We start from the raw sequence: 16,769 nt of genomic DNA, 5'->3' as shown, positions 1-16,769 counted from the left end.
TGTTAATCGACACTTAATTAATAATTCAATCATCTACAACCATATCATTTAGTTTGCTAATTTGGTTTAAAAAATTTGATCTCCTTAACATTACTCTAACAAGAAAGATACAATCTTCATGTTTTATGTACAGTGTTGAGGAGGTCATTTGTATATTTTCTGACAGAGAGAATATAATAATTTCTCTTGAATTTATTAGTCTACGCAGAATACAATATACCGTTGATGTTAATGATTATTTTTTTATATTTAAAGAATCATCCCATCTCAATTGAAAATACAAATACCTTTTCAAGAAGAAATCAAACTTCGCTTTTGTATTGATCATGTATTGCCTTTTATTTCTATTGTTTTTTCATGTCCGATCCCCTATAATCTTCTTCGACATCTTTTTCTTAGTTTGAAAGAGCTGATTTAAGATCTACTTGACCCGTGGATTGAGCAGGTCATTTGTACATTTTCCGACAGACGTGCTCTTACGAATTTTTAGATAACTAGTCTCATAAGAACCTAATTCGGAAAACTATTTCAGCAAATACGACCTTCAAAATTTTCATGTCGTGAAACGCCCGCCAGCTTCCGACGACGTTCCAAAGATTCAAGGTGCTTCCTCTACCCATGTCTGCGCTAGATCTTTAGAAACATGTCTTCAACTCACAGGTTGGGATGTAGCATCACCAGCCACTCCAACTGTGAAAGCGTCGATAAGTGCCATAGAGGTTGTGAAACACCTATCATGGAGCAACAATGTGCACTCAACACTGTCCTGCAGTTGAAGCAAACTAGACTTATTAGCGGTTTTCGAACTCGAATGCATTTACCTAAGATGCAGCTTAATTTTCAAGTTTTTTAACTGAGAGATCTCTCTCAACTTCCCCCTCCCACATCCTCCACCCCAACTCACAAAAGTAAAAGGAACTTTCACCTTGTTTTCTCAGCAGATGATCCAGTTTCATCTACTTTCAACGTGATGATTACGGGAATGTTAAACATTACGTTCATCTGTTAGTTTAACGGTTTGAATTCCAGAACCTCGTCTGCAAAACACAAGATGTAGCTGGCCAACTGCAGAACACTTGAATTCCAGAACCTCGTCTGCAAAACAGTTGACGTAACTGAAGCATCATTGAGAAAGTAAATATTTTTCCACAATCATATAAACAGGGGGAAGTGGGATCATAAACTTTCTGTTTAAACATAAATAAAAGTATCAAGTCGCATCGGGACCACCAGAAATTCACGTTAAAAATGATAAGATGTTAAACTCATGAAAATTAACAGAACAAACAAACCAACCAACCAAGAAATTAAAGGAACTTCAAATTAGCCATAATAGTAAAGCAAGAGCACCAATGGCAATATGTACAATTGGATTAACATAACCTTCATGGATCCAAGGTCGTCTCAGAATGATATCAAATTTAAAGGAACATCAAACGAAAATCCAATTTATTAAGCAATATTTTCTCTAAAAGGTATACAATTTGATGATTCCTAGGAAAGTTGGAAGCTATATAATTACTAGACTCAAAAAGTATGTAAATGGGTCCAAGTAACTCGAGTCTGAATTTGCTCACTAAAAAATTAACTTAATAATTAAACTACAACGCAACTTATATTTGGCCAACGCAACCTTCGTCTATTTAAAATAAATTGCGATGACAAATGCCACATCCACCGCCACCTACACCACCATCCAATAATCATTATTCTCCGAATCCCAAACAATGATGCACATTATTGCATCATTGTTCGACCACTCACGCGTTGTGTGTCAGTATGAAAGTTTTATTACCTGATTTTATGCACAACTGTCTACATGTAATTTTACTTTTTCTATAGATGTCAGTCATTCCCTGGCTAGGGAATACTTAGAGCTGGGTTTTATTTGTTAATTTAGTCAGTTTTTTCGTTTTCTCACGGGTTTTATCTTGCATCCCTCTTGGTGAGAGGATCTCATTCTCCTACTTGTAAATAACGTATTCGAAACATGGAAAATAGAAATTTCATAATTGGAACTGTTCAATCTATTAGTCTTCATTTAAAGATCATTCCTACAAAAAACCATTCAAATCGATGATTTGTTTAATCATCCAAATGTGTCAAAATCAATAATTTATCATGAATATGCTATTTGGTACCTACACAGTTGATTTATTTGACACATTACTAAATAATCTCTAATTAGAATGATTTTTTTTTTGTAAGCTGTTAGAATGATTTATTATAAGAGTGATCTTCAATCGAAAGTACATGGGGATGCAAGTGTTTTCCACCTCAATTATTCCAACCTACAGTTAAGTTTCTCAATTGTACAGCATCCAAAACTAATGCAACAGAAAAACCAACCAATCAAGAAATGAACGAACTACAAATTACGCCTTAATATTCAAGCAAGAGGACTAAATCTTTTTAATTCTAATAAAAATTCACTGATTCAAAAGTTTGCGGAAGCCATTTTCAGAGACCAAATTGATGGACTTTCTATTACATAACCATTTTGATTGGAAGGTCTAATTTTAGGGACCAACCTTAATTAGGTGATTACTAATAAGTAGGAATTTGACAATTAGTATAGTTAGTTCATACGATAACTTTATGATTACGTGTGACATCACATCCAAATTCTTCGCCATAACACTTTGTAAAAATATAGTTGTATTTAAAAAAACGTTGGGAATATCAACCTGGTCGATTGGCTATAGATTTTGGAGGGAATAAAACATCCAATGCCATATGTCAATGTACAACAATGGCGAAACTTGGGAAGTTTGGAGTACGCGGGCAAGTTGAATTATGTTATATAGTCACGATACAAAGTTTGGGATAATCATTTAATAAACGCATCAAACAGATCACAATGGAATTGAGCAGGGCTACATACATATACAGTAACAGTACGTGTCTGATCACTCATATATTTCATGTATTTATAACATCCATTTCTAAAGTCTTTGTGATGTTTTTGTGTTAAAATGGTTGCATTTTACCTTACCTTGTGTTAGTGTGCAGTTAAATTTGCTTTAGAATCAATTTCAAGCAAAAAGGAGAAAATGAAATAATAAAAACAAACAAAAGAATTGGAAGTGGAGCTTGTCTCCACAGGTGGTGTTTGAAAAAGAAATCAGAAAGCAAAGTGGGAGAGTGAGGATGAAGGGAGGAGCACACCGAAGTGGGAAAGAAAGAGAAGAAAGAAATAAAATAAAATAAAAGTGTGGAGGGAACACACGACATTTCCGGAAAGAGGAAAGAAAAGATGGTAGAAAAGAGGAGAACATGGGGTGCCCACTATGAAGTGGAGTTTGGTTGGTCTTCCACTTGTAGCTTTGGTTGGTTTTGGCAATTATTGCCTTTTGTTGAAGGCAATAATTGAAGGCAACACACGAAAGGAGGGAAGGGAAAACAGAGGGGAGGACGGACAGAATGGAGCAGGAGAGGAGTATTCATGGCAGTAGAAAATAAAGGTGTGCAGCTCTCATTAGACTTACAGAGTAGAGAGTTGTAGAGAGCAACATAGCAGAAAAGGAGGAGAAGATCGGAGAGCTTGTTTTGTAAAAAGGGTTGTTTTCCTTCTTTGATTCTTCATGGATAATTTCTTATGTATTCAAATAATTATGTGTAACTAATTTCTTTTCGCTAGAGTGAGGCAATGAGCCGCAACATGATTACGTAGATTTCTCTTTCAATTGCTTAAGTGTTGTTACATGCTTGCTTTGATATTTTCAATCTCTAAATTAAACTATCTATGTGTCTTGATGATTGATCACCATTAGGATGCTTAGAAAAGTCATTGGATGCAATTTTGAACGAATGTTACATTAAAATTGGTTATGTTTCTTGTGATTGAGGATTGTAATTTCTCCTAAGGTAAATATCATAACAAAAGGATTTTCATCAAGATTAATGAATCATTCATGTTTATATTTAATCCAAATGTCATGGATAAATTGCATGTAGTGGTATGCGTTTTAACTTGAATGTCACAAGTAAAACATACACAAGGAAAACCCAACCTTCAAAGCATATGTGTTTTCGATTACTTAAGCAATTGGAAGAGCTTCGTAGGAGTGTTGTTGGTAAAGGTTGAACTCTAGCACCTTGTCAATCTAATTTTCTTCAATTATTTGTATTATCTTGAGTTTATATATTTACTTGTTTTGTTTAATTGGATCACTATTCCTATAAGCCAATTCCCATTTTAGATATTTGTTTAAGTCACATCCAGTAGTATTTAGTTTCGTCAAATTAGTGTAGTTCTTAGAGTTAAATAAGTTAAATACACAAAACTCGTAAATTGTTTATATCAGTCCCTGAGGAGATCGACCTTGCTTGAGCCATTCTATACTAAAAACACTTGTCTCTCTTGCAAGAATTTTCTATGGTTTAACACTTGTTTCTCTTGCAAGAATTTTCTATGCTTGAGCCATTCTATACTAAAAACACTTCCCTATTGACTTTCAGCGGAAAACTGGCCCACTTTTGACCAAGTGGGAGTGCCCTGGTGCTAGCCGAAGGTCAGCTATCCAAGGAATGCTTACCCTAAAACACCAGAGCGGCCTAACTGAGTTGCTTCCTCTTTCTACCCGAATATGGCTGTATACACTGTCGTAATAAATCTAATATCTCTGACCTTCTCTCGTGCTGCCAGAAGGCAGGCCTGGTGCAACCCAAACCCACAAAGGTTACACTAGTAGGTCACAAGTCTTCAACGATTCGGTCACACATCATCTGGGGATAGGGCAAAGCCGTAAGGCATCGGGGATAGAATTTTACCCTGAATATGTTTGAACGAGATTTACATCAAAAAATAAAATTCAAGATAAATCGCAATACAAGACAAAATGAGTCCACATCTTCAATTTGCTGAATTCTTATGCCAAACCATGACCGTGGGTAGTCCCAAACTTCTTGAATTTGAACATGGTAGATTAAGGAAGTCTTACGACATCCTTGATGGACCAAGGTGACACTAACTTTTGTTGGGCATATTCGACCATGGCTTATGTGGATAGCCTCATTTGTGATGTTGAGTTGACCATGGCACCAGATGGTCAACACTATCCAAATGTGGGCTAAGAAGCAATGAGATAATGGGAAAATGATTCTCGCTGGATCATTTTCATGGGGATTCGGGGGATCCAGTGATAGTGTTTGTTCATTGTATATTGTTCGGTCAATTTTTGTTAAGTATTATTTATATTTAATTTTTAAATTTAAAATTTAAAATAATTTTTGACCGCACGATGTACAACACGATCACGGGATTTCCCGAATCCTTAGAAAAAGGATCCGGGGATGATCATTTTCCAAGATAATGTACCTTGTATTGGAATGGGTGCCCCCAACCCTCCCAAGGTAAATGTCTTTGCTTATAATTAACTTTTGAATTTTGGATGTCAATCATAATTGTTATTTTGTTTTCGAGGTTAGGAAGGGAAGCTATGTGTGGTTTGAATTAAGTGGATGTGGGATGAAACAGACATGAAACGTGCTTCAGATTTTGGTCTAGTTTGTGTGATTATGGGTTCACCTCTATATGCCTTCCTTAGTCAAGGTCTTCCTTTTCAATCTCTCAAACAATTTTAATGCACTGAAAAATGTTCGAGAGAGTGAAAGAGAGATGTCGACCAAGGAAGTTATATAGGGGTTGAAAACCATGATTACACAAATCGACCCAAAATCTAAGCATCGTTTTATGTTTTTTGTCTACCCACAACAAAAGACCTCAACATATTATGGATCTTGCTTGACCTGCACAAACAAGATTAAGCTTACGTAGGGTACCCATAAACCTGCAATATGTCAAACCAAACTCAAACTCTTGCCTCTAGGCCAGATAACCATTTGGATCACCAATCACATAAATCCCCATGTTTTCTCTATCTCACTCATCCTCTTCACCTTCCTCTTACTCCTGCTCATCATTCTCATTCTCCTCATCATCCTCATTCTCCTCCTCCTCATCATCCTCATCATCCTCATCATCCTCATCCTCATCCTCATCCTCATCATCATCCTCATCATTTTCCCCATCGTCATCCTCCTCATCTTCATCCACCTCTTCATCATCCTCCTCATCACTTATGTTCATTTAACATTAACAAGGGAAATGCATCCTAAATTGTTAATTAAAGCTATGGCAAAGAACAAAGGTTAAAGCTATGGCAGATATACACAAAATTATATCTTACACCCTTAAACTTAATAGTTAGTGCCAAATCCCCTTCATTTTTCTCGTGCTTCTTCTTGCAACTTCTGTAACTCCCCAAGTGCTTTCTTCTTTCGTTCACTGTCATCTATCTGCTTTTCCCATACTTCACCAAAGCCTTCCTGAAAATTTCACACATTAAAAAATGGCAAGGGAAGTTATTCATAGACATGTTGCACGAAACTACTTTTAACACAGAAGATTTGCAAGCTAGACCAAACCTAAGAGCCAAATTAATACGTGAATTTCGTCTACGAGGTATCCGATATACATGGATACTAAGTAGTCCCTGAGCTCGCAACAGTACCCAAGTTACACTAATATCACACCAGACTCCTCAACTAAACAACTGAAATACAATAATGGTGATGTTTCACCAATACTAACTTTCAATGTCAATAAGGTCAAGGCACTTAATGATTTAATAAAGAGACACAAGTTTTCAAAATACTAGGACTAAAGAAGACGGTTATGAATCAAACTTGAACCATGGTAGCGTTGATACTCGTTTAAGAATTTGCACCTACAAGAAATACTAACCCTCCAAGTTCATCACAGTTAATCATCTCACCCTCAGAGTCCAGCAACATAATTATGGCAGAAAATTCCTTCTTTAGTATTTGCTCACTCAAATACTTGTCCGCTTCCATCAAACTAGGGACCATAATATATGCTAAGCTACATAATTGAACAAGTCCAGTCTAATCCCCGACGTTCTTGACATAAAATCTACCACGGCCCAAAACTTTTGTGACCAATAACTGAAAAATAAAGAACACGACATTTTACAATATTAGAAGGGTATTAATTCATGCAATTAGTTAATGCAAATGACCTTTAGCTCTTTTTCTGTTTGGTGTTGCCGACTGGTCGTTCAACATGAGTCTTCCAAATCTACAATGGTAAAATGCATATTATTAGCAAAATTGGTTCAAAGGGAAGACATGTTTAAATAGTGTAGGTTATGCATGCTACTTCACATACATTCAACTTTTTTGTTTTTGTAGTTTCTTGAGCTCGTACAAGGTAGTTGTAAGTTGCAACCCTAGTAAAGACAGAGGTATTTCAAAGTTTTGCAAGGCCATTTTCAAGGAGGACAACCTCCATATTTTTATCCGACTCCCATAAAGATCCCACAAAACCTCCAACTTTTTGATGACTTTCCAATTCAATCTGTATTAAAGACACAAATTTTATATATCAAAGCATGAACAATTCCAAGTGAAAACTTATAGATGTTTGCTGATTAAATATATGGGATTTAACCTTAACATTTTTCTGCATTATGTTCTGCTTCATTAGTAGAAGTGCTTCATCTCCATAAGGTGCACAAAGTGGCGGACATGTGACACAAGAGAGTGAGAAGGGATTTCACCATGTCTTTGTGGTTTGAACCAACAACTCAAAATAATCACCCCTCTTGACCATTTCGACAACAATATCAACTATGCATTTATGATGAAGACCAAAGACCTCAACATATTGTGGATCTTGCTTGACCTGCACAAACATGAGTAAGCTTACAAAGGGTACCCATAAACATGCAAGATGCCAAACCAAAATCAAACTCTTGCCTTTAGGCCAAATAATCATTTGGACCACCAATCGCATAAATGTAAGTCTCATGAGAGCTGCACACTTGTTAATACGTGTATCTAAGGTTTGAGGTTATAGAGTTCGAGTATGACTTTGTTTGTAAGCTACCAAAAGGTGTGTACGATAAGGAATGTAGCTAAACAATCCTGATAAACTATACTAATGTTATATTAGCTGATATGGATACTTGGGATTGCATGATAAGGTTGAGTTCAATTAGGACTAACATTATGGGAAGTCTCCTAGTTGAACACCATTGCATAAGGTATAAATATAGGGTCCCTGCACTCTCAATTGATACGCAATAAAAGAGCCTCACGCCCCATAGCATTGAGCCATTGCATTCTGAGATTGACGAGTTGCAGAAGAAGCCTATCTCGATCGCGTTCTAGCCTACATGGTTTCTTCAGGTTAGTGGTTATTTGGTTTCAGTGAATCAGTTATGTATTAATCTAATCTTACAATAAATCCCCATGTTTTCTCTCTCTTTCTCTCATCATCCTCACCCTCCTCCTACTTTCACTCATCATTCTCATTCTCCTAATCATCCTCATCCTCATCCCCATCATCCTCATCATCCTCCTCCTCATCATCCTCATCCTCCTCTTCCACCTCCTTATCATCACTTATGTTCCTTTAACATTAAAAGGGAAATGCATCCTAAATTGTTAATTAACTAATATATTTAGTCTAATATTTAATTAACTAAGCTCATCCTCCTCATCATCCTCGTTATCATCATCCTCATCACTTTCCCCATCGTCATCCTCCTGCTTCACCTCCTTATCATCCTCTTCCACCACCTCATCATCCTCCTCATCACTTAAGTTCATTTAACATTAAAAAGGGACATGCATCCTAAATTGGTAATTAACTAATATATTTAGTCTAATATTTAATTAACTAAGCTCATCCTCCTCATCATCCTCCTCATTTTCCTCCACCTCATCATCATCCTCCTCGTCCTCCTCGTCACTTATGTTCATTTAACATTAAAATGGGAAATGCATCCTAAACTGTTAATTAAAGCTATGGCAAAGCACAAAGCTTAAAGCTATGGCAGATATACACAAAATTATATCTTACACCCTTAAACTTAATAGTTAGTGCCAAATCCCCTTCATTTTTCTCGTGCTTCTTCTTGCTACTTCTGTAACTCCCCAAGTGCTTTCTTCTTTTGTTCACTGTCATCTATCTGCTTTTCCCATACTTCACCAAAGCCTTCCTGAAAATTTCACACATTAAAAAATGGCAAGGGAAGTTATTCACAGACATGTTGCACGAAACTACTTTTAACACAGAAGATTTGCAAGCTAGACCAAACCTAAGAGCCAAATTAATACGTGAATTTCGTCTACGAGGTATCCGATATACATGGATACTAAGTAGTCCCTGAGCTCGCAACAGTACCCAAGTTACGCTAATATCACACCAGACTCCTCAACTAAACAACTGAAATACAATAATGGTGATGTTTCACCAATACTAACTTTCAATGTCAATAAGGTCAAGGCACTTAATGATTTAATAAAGAGACACAAGTTTTCAAAATACTAGGACTAAAGAAGACGGTTATGAATCAAACCTGAACCATGGTAGCGTTGATACTCGTTTAAGAATTTGCACCTACAAGAAATACTAACCCTCCAAGTTCATCACAGTTAATCATCTCACCCTTAGAGTCCAGCAACATAATTATGGCAGAAAATTCCTTCTTTAGTATTTGCTCACTCAAATACTTGTCCGCTTCCATCAAACTAGGGACCATAATATATGCTAAGCTACATAATTGAACAAGTCCAGTCTAATCCCCGACGTTCTTGACATAAAATCTACCACGACCCAAAACTTTTGTGACCAATAACTGAAAAATAAAGAACACGGCATTTTACAATATTAGAAGGGTATTAATTCATGCAATTAGTTAATGCAAATGACCTTTAGCTCTTTTTTCTGTTTGGTGTTGCCGATTGGTCGTTCAACATGAGTATTCCAAATCTACAATGGCAAAATGCATATTATTAGCAAAATTGGTTCAAAGGGAGTACATGTTTAAATAGTGTAGGTATGCATGCAACTTCACATATATTCAGCTTTTTTGTTTTTGCAGTTTCTTGAGCTCGTACAAGGTCGTTGTAAGTTGCAACCCTAGTAAAGACAGAGGTATTTCAAAGTTTTGCAAGACCGTTTTTAAGGAGGACAACCTTTATATTTTTATCTGACTCCTATAAAGATCCCACAAAACCTCCAACTTTTTGATGACTTTCCAATTCAATCTGTATTAAAGACACAAATTTTATATATCAAAGCATGAACAATTCCAAGTGAAAACTTATAGATGTTTGCTAATTAAATATATAGGATTTAACCTTAACATCATTTTGTATTATGTTCTGCTTCATTAGTAGAAGTGCTTCATCTCCGTAGGGTGCACAAAGTGGCGGACATGTGACACAAGAGAGTGAGAAGGGAATTCTCCATGTCTTTGTGGTTTGAACCAACAGCTCAAAATAAGCACCCCTGTTGATCATTTCAACAACAACATCAACTATGCATCTTCCAAATGATGAAGACCAAGGACCTCAACATATTGTGGATCTTGCTTGACCTACACAAACAAGATTAAGCTTACACAGGGTACCCATAAACATGCAAGATCCCAAACCAAACTCAAACTCTTGCCTCTAGGCTAGATAACCATTTGGACCACCAATCGCATAAATCCCCATGTTTTCTCTTTCTCTCTCATCCTTTTCAACTTCCTACTCCTACTCATCATTCTCATTCTCCTCATCATCCTCATCCTCATCCTTATCATCCTTATCACCTTCCCTATCGTCATCCTCCTTCTCCACCTCCTTATCACTTATATTCATTTAACATTAAAAAAGTGAAATGCATCCTGAATTGTTAATTAACTAATATATTTAGTCTAATATTTAATTAACTAAGCTCATCATCATCATCATCATCCTCGTCCTCATCATCCTCATCACTTTCCCCATCATCATCCTCGTCCTCATCATCCTCATCACTTTCCCCATCGTCATCCTTCTCCTCCTCCACCTCCTCATCATCCTCCTCATCACTTATGTTCATTTAACATTAAAAAGGGAAATGGATCCTAAATTGTTAATTAACTAATTTATTTAGTCTAATATTTAATTAACTAAGCTCATCCTCCTTATCATGCTCATCATCCTTCTCATTTTCCTCCACCTCATCATTAACCTCCTCATCATCATCCTCCTTATCATCCTCATCTGCCTCCTTCTCCACAAACCCATCATAAGATATAAACATGTAATGTAAAAAACTTAGAAAATTAGTAAGCAATACCTTTGCCCAGCCTTCAGCAATACCTCATCTTGTTGAGGGTGGGAAGCAACCATTTTGGAGTGAGGTTGTGTGATAATATACCAATTCACTGATTCGACCTTGACCTTTGTAGCTATGGTGAATAAGAGAATGGAGAATAAGAAGAAGAAGAAGCAACAACTTCACCTTGTACTTTAGCGATAGGGAGGGAAGGAAAGAGTGGGGCAAGTTCGGAATTTGTACGTAATTTGTACTACAGAACCCTAACCCTTGAGTTGAGACTGTTGTTGTCTGTTTGAAACATGGTTCTAAAAGATGCTAGGCGCTAGTCGGGCGGCGAGATGGGGCTTAGTGCCTAGGCGGATTTGAGCAAATTTACAATAAATCTTTAATACTTTGGTTAATTTGATGGAATGAGATAAAATTTCAAATGATACAAATCTTTGTATTTTAGGATATCTTTTTCCAAGATCATATGAATTTATAGTGCATTTAAAGAGAAATAAAGGTGCCAAATATATGGTGTAGAAATCATTTAATCTTTGAAAACAAAGTATTTCTTCTTCTTCTTCAAAAAAAAAAAAACAAAGTATTTTGACCAAAAAATAAAATAAAATAAAATATTTAATCAGCAATTTAAAATAATTAAATAAAAAAAAGGAAGGGAGGGATGTGGGGCACATTCATGCTCATTCTTTATACATATCAGTCAAATATGATTGCTAGGTGTCTAATTTTAATATGACGGCACTTCAAAATATATTAAATATGGAACACTGAGACCTGATAATGGTCACGTGGAGTGAGAATCGAAGAGTCTTCTTCCTCTCATCTTCTTTGCTAGAGTTCATAACCCATATAGCTCTACATTTCTCCTTCCTCACTTAAAAAACAGAAAAATGAATCGAAACTGTCAAACCGCCTAGATTATCAAGTCGCCCGCCTAGACTTCCCAAGCGCCGCCTAGACTGCCTCAGCGCCCGCCTAATCCCTTCCCCCGATTTTCTACCGACTAGAGTTTAATCCCAGCAGCTAGCTATCACCTAATGTCTAGGCCAATTTTTAAAACACTAGTTTGAAACGACAAGCTCGTTTCTTAACATAGCAGAAAGTAATTTTATTTTTTGTTTTTTTGTGTTTTTTGTTTTTGTTTTTGTTTGATAAACGACAAGTCGTTTCTTAACGTAACACCAAAATAATGGCAATGTGCAAATGACTTATGTTCATTTAACATTAAAAAGGGAAATGCATCCTAAATTGTTAATAAACTAATTAATATATTTAGTCTAATATTTAATTAATTAAGAGGTGATGTTTGTATTTGGGACATATTTCGATATTGAAAAGAGAAGCTCTACTAGATCAAGGTTTAGTCGATTATCAAATCTTAATGTTGGTATTTGCTAAAGTTCTCAACTTTGAACCATCATTTCCCACCTAGACAAGAGTATATTGTTGACTTTTGTATTTTAGGTAGGATCCCTAATTGATATGTAATCCCATGTATTCTCATGTAATCACTTGTAATTAGTTCTCTTTCCATTTATGTTAGGGTTGTACACCTATAAGTACCTTTTATTGAGAAGAATATATACCAATTCAAAGCATTTTCTTCTTGGCACCAGAGCCTAGGTTAAGGAAAAGAAAAAAACCAAGAAACCGCGCACCAGTTGTGTTGCGCCGTCCGACCAACGAGCGACGCCGTCGTTGCTGACCCGAGTCCACCACGCCGATCCCGTATCCATCATGATCCACTGCTGCATCATGCCCAGATCGAAGCTTGTGTGCCCCGTAGCTCACGAACCGACATCGAATCATCGCTGCTGCAATACCGACACCAACCCAGTTGTCGATTCGCTGCTTCTACTGCTGAATCGATGGGAACACCTCGCCTGAAATCATTGCTGCACAAACTAATCTGATTGAAATCAATTTGAACCACGTCACCATCTTGATCTAAATTCGCACATGCCGCTGCATTCTACAATTGAAGTTGAACCCGCTGCTGCATCTCATCCTATCTGCATCTGCGCTTGTTTCGAAAGCCCCAAAGAGAAAGAAAGGAAGAAAAAAATAGGAAAAGGAAAAGGAAAAAAATAGAAAAAGATATGAAACAAAACGAGTTTCTTTGAGCTTTGAGTTTTTGGCCCACAATATTGCATTCGAGACTTTCTCCAAGTTTCTTGCAGTTTTTTTCTTTTTGCAACGTGGAAGGTTGTCCCACCTTTCACTTGAAGCCACACCATTCACTTTTCTTTACTCTACAATTTAATGGCTTGCGATGAGATCCAACTAAAGGAAGATATTCCGACTCTTGGTTCGTTGTACCGTCCACCCAACAAGTGCTCTCACTGTAGTTTGAAAGGGCTTTCAAAAGATCGTTGTTTCGAACTTATTGGCTATCCTGTTAATTGGGACAAGACTCGTGATCCCCGGTTTAATAAGTCACGTGTATTGATTGCTAAAACTAAGGTACATTCTGAACATACAGGTAATGATGGTAAGGCTTTCAACGTTTCTGCAACTGTTATGAATAGTATATGGATAATTGATTCTGGTGTTACTAAACATATGACTTGTGATTCTAGACAGGTACAAACCCTAAAACCATCCACCAATACTATAGTTAGTGTTGTCCCCATTATTGGGGAAGGTGATGTATCTCTCTCTGATACCATGAATCTTGACTCCGTACTTGTTGTTCCTTCCATTGACTATAATTTATTATATTTTGCTCAAATAACTGTCGCCCTACATTGCTTTGTTATTTTTTGGCCTTCTTTTTGTGTTTTTAAGGACATTTGGACTTGTAAGATGATTGGTTATGGTATTCAGAGGGGAAAGCTCTACTACTTGAAGCTGACATCAAACAGTTCTGGAAATTTGACTCAAGTTCTTGCTGTGGAAGGATCTCATAGGGAGAGGGATAAAACTTCAGAGGTTTGGTTGTGGCATCGTCGACTTGGACATGCTTCTTTCGGCTATTAACGAAGGTTGTTTCCTAGCTTATTTGTTAAGCATGACATTTCTAGCTTTAAATGTGGTGTTTGTGAAATGGCTAAAAGTCATTGTACTTCGTTTCCACCTAGTTTGAATAAAAGTTCAATCCCGTTTATGATAATTCATTCTGATGTTTGGGGACCATCTAAAATTGCTACACTTGGTGGTGCTCATTAGTTTGTTACTTTTATTAATGATTGCACACGTATGACTTGGGTTTGTCTGATGAAGTCCAAAAGTGAAGTTACGTCTTTATTTCAGCGGTTTTACAAAATGGTACAAGTACAATATCAGTCACAAATACAGGTTCTTAGGAGTGACAATGGCGACGAATATGTAAACTCTGAACTTCCTGCCTTTCTTGATCATCATGGTATTATTCATCAGACTACATGTCCATATACTCCACAACAAAATGGTGTTGCAGAACATAAGAATCGTCAGCTTCTAGAAGTTGTTCGTGCCTCTTTGCTCGAGGCGCGTCTCCCGTTATCTTTTTGGGGAGAAGTTTTCACCTCAGTTGCGTATCTCATGAATCGTGTTCAATCCCGATCAGTCGACTTTCAGACACCGCTCCATGCTCTCTCTTCATATGTTGATGGTCCGACAGTTCCTAATCTTCCACCTCATGTGTTTGGCTGTGTGGCCTTTGTTCATCTTTATAAACAGCTGCGAAGTAAGCTTGAACCTCGGGCCTTACAGTGTGTGTTTATGTGATATGCCTCAAATCAAAAGGGGTGTCGTTGTTATCACCCTCCGACGAAAAAATTGTTTGTCACTGTGGATGTTGCATTTCATGAGAATGCTATGTACATTGCCAATCCCGAGTCTTCACTTCAGGGGGCGAATCAGACCGAAGTTCAAACTCTTGATTATACTATTCCAGATATAGATAGTGTGAATGATTTGGAAATAAGTGGTGATCATTCACACGAAAATAATGATGTGAATGAATTGGAACTAAGTGGTAATGTCTTGGAGACAAGTGGTGATCATTCACATGGAAACAATGTTAAAAACCTTGAAAGGGACGAGTCGACATCGCCAGATAACTCATTGCCTGATAGCTCACTGCCAGGTTCCTCACCACCGGATAACCCTATGTTGCCAGCTATCTCGCAGTCGATCTCGAGTCCCAATAACCATAATCAATCGTCTTCGATCCCGGATGCACCACCACCACGTCATCTCCCTGATCGTGTCAATCGAGGTATTCCTAAACTTACTCATGAAGCTGACCTTAAATGCAAAACTAGGTATTCGATGAGTAAGCCTAACCTTGAGTCTAGTGTGTTATACCCGTTAAGTAATTATGCGTCTACCAGTCACCTGTCAGAATAAAATAGGTCATTTGTGCATCAATTATCTACCTATTTATTCCTAACTGTGTGCGGGAGGCTTTAGCTGATCTACGTTGGAAAGCAGCAATGAATGAAGAGTTGAAGTCTTTGAAGAAGAATGCTACCTGGGAAATCATAGACTTGCTAGCAGGCAAGAAATCTGTGGGATGTAAATGGGTTTATACTGTGAAGTATAAAGCTGATGGGACGGTGGATTGCTTTAAAGCAAGAATGGTAGCAAAAGGATACACTCAAAAATATGGAATTGACTATACAGATACATTTGCTCATGTGGACAAGATCAACACAGTTCGTGTTTTGTTGTCCTTGGCTGCAAATCTTGATTGGCTGTTACAGCAGTTTGATGTGAAGAATGCTTTCTTGCATGGAGATTTGACAGAAGAGATTTATATGGATCTTCCACCGGGATATAATGCTCCAGATAAATACAAAAGAAAGGTGTGTAGATTGAAGAAATCCTTGTATGGCTTGAAGCAGTCCCCTCGAGCATGGTCTGGAAGATTCACAAAATCTATGAGTGCATTTGGTTACATACAAAGTAACTTTGATTATACTTTGTTCCTGAAAAGACAGAATGGAAAGCTTACTGCACTTATTGTGTATGTAGACGATATGGTGGTAACAGGTAATGATCCGGAAGAACGTGTAGCCTTGCAAAAATACCTATCTACAGAATTTGAAATGAAGGACATTGGATCCCTGAATTTTTTAGGGATTGAGGTGTCGAGAAGCAATTCTGGATTTTTCTTGTCTCAGAGGAAGTATATTATTGATTTGTTGCACGAAATTGGCATGTCAGCTTGTCAGCCAGTAGCTACACCATTAGAAGAAGGATTGAAGCTTAGTGTTGATCCTAATCAAGTACCAGTTGACAAAGGAAGATACCAAAGGTTAGTAGGCCGTTTGATGTATTTGGCACACACAAGACCGGACCTTGCATGCCTTGAGTGTAGTGAGTCAATACATGCATGGTCTTAGAGAACAACATATGAATGCCGTGATGAGAATATTGCGATATTTGAAGGGAAGTCCGGGCAAAGGAATTTTGTTTAAAAGGAATAATCACTTTAGTGTTGAAGGTTATACTGAAGCAGACTGGGCAGGTTCCATTGATGATAGGTGTTCAACATCAGGTTACTTTACATTTGTTGGGGGTAACTTGGTTACATGGAGAAGTAAGAAACAAAATGTGGTTGTCTGTTCCAGTGCAGAAGCCGAATACAGAGGTATGGCTTTGGGGATTTGTGAAATTTTGTGGCTTAAGCTTCTGTTAAGCGATTTGGGTA

General features: G+C 37.2%; 1 protein-coding gene and 1 long non-coding RNA gene across 8 annotated transcripts; both read right to left on the bottom strand.

Moving 5' to 3' along the window:
• Positions 1-288: 288 nt before the first annotated feature.
• LOC126600397 (uncharacterized) lies at positions 289-1,566 on the bottom strand. The gene is made up of 2 exons (XR_007615437.1): positions 926-1,566; positions 289-766 (listed from the first exon to the last, which is right to left on the bottom strand). It is a non-coding gene; the product is annotated as an uncharacterized LOC126600397 (long non-coding RNA).
• Positions 1,567-5,791: 4,225 nt separating this feature from the next.
• Positions 5,792-11,418, bottom strand: LOC126598835 (uncharacterized). 7 transcript variants are annotated; one of them, XR_007614990.1, is made up of 7 exons: positions 11,144-11,418; positions 10,174-10,412; positions 8,891-9,802; positions 7,475-7,708; positions 7,193-7,381; positions 7,044-7,102; positions 5,792-6,330 (listed from the first exon to the last, which is right to left on the bottom strand). XR_007614990.1 is itself a non-coding variant. In XM_050265195.1 (4 exons), the coding sequence occupies exons 2-4, from the start codon at positions 10,333-10,335 to the stop codon at positions 6,226-6,228; spliced, it is 327 nt and encodes a 108-aa protein (XP_050121152.1). In that variant the 5' UTR covers positions 10,336-10,412; positions 11,144-11,418; the 3' UTR covers positions 5,792-6,225. The 7 variants fall into 7 exon arrangements, 2 of the variants coding, with proteins under 2 accessions (XP_050121152.1, XP_050121151.1); XR_007614988.1 differs by having other exon boundaries at positions 7,475-9,029; positions 9,390-9,802; XR_007614989.1 differs by having other exon boundaries at positions 7,475-9,029; positions 9,743-9,802.
• Between the last annotated feature and the right edge of the window lie 5,351 nt (positions 11,419-16,769).

The sequence above is a fragment of the Malus sylvestris genome, chromosome 14 (assembly GCF_916048215.2).
Source record: "Malus sylvestris chromosome 14, drMalSylv7.2, whole genome shotgun sequence".
Lineage (NCBI taxonomy): Eukaryota > Viridiplantae > Streptophyta > Magnoliopsida > Rosales > Rosaceae > Malus > Malus sylvestris.
This window is presented reverse-complemented; position numbering and strand designations above follow the sequence as displayed.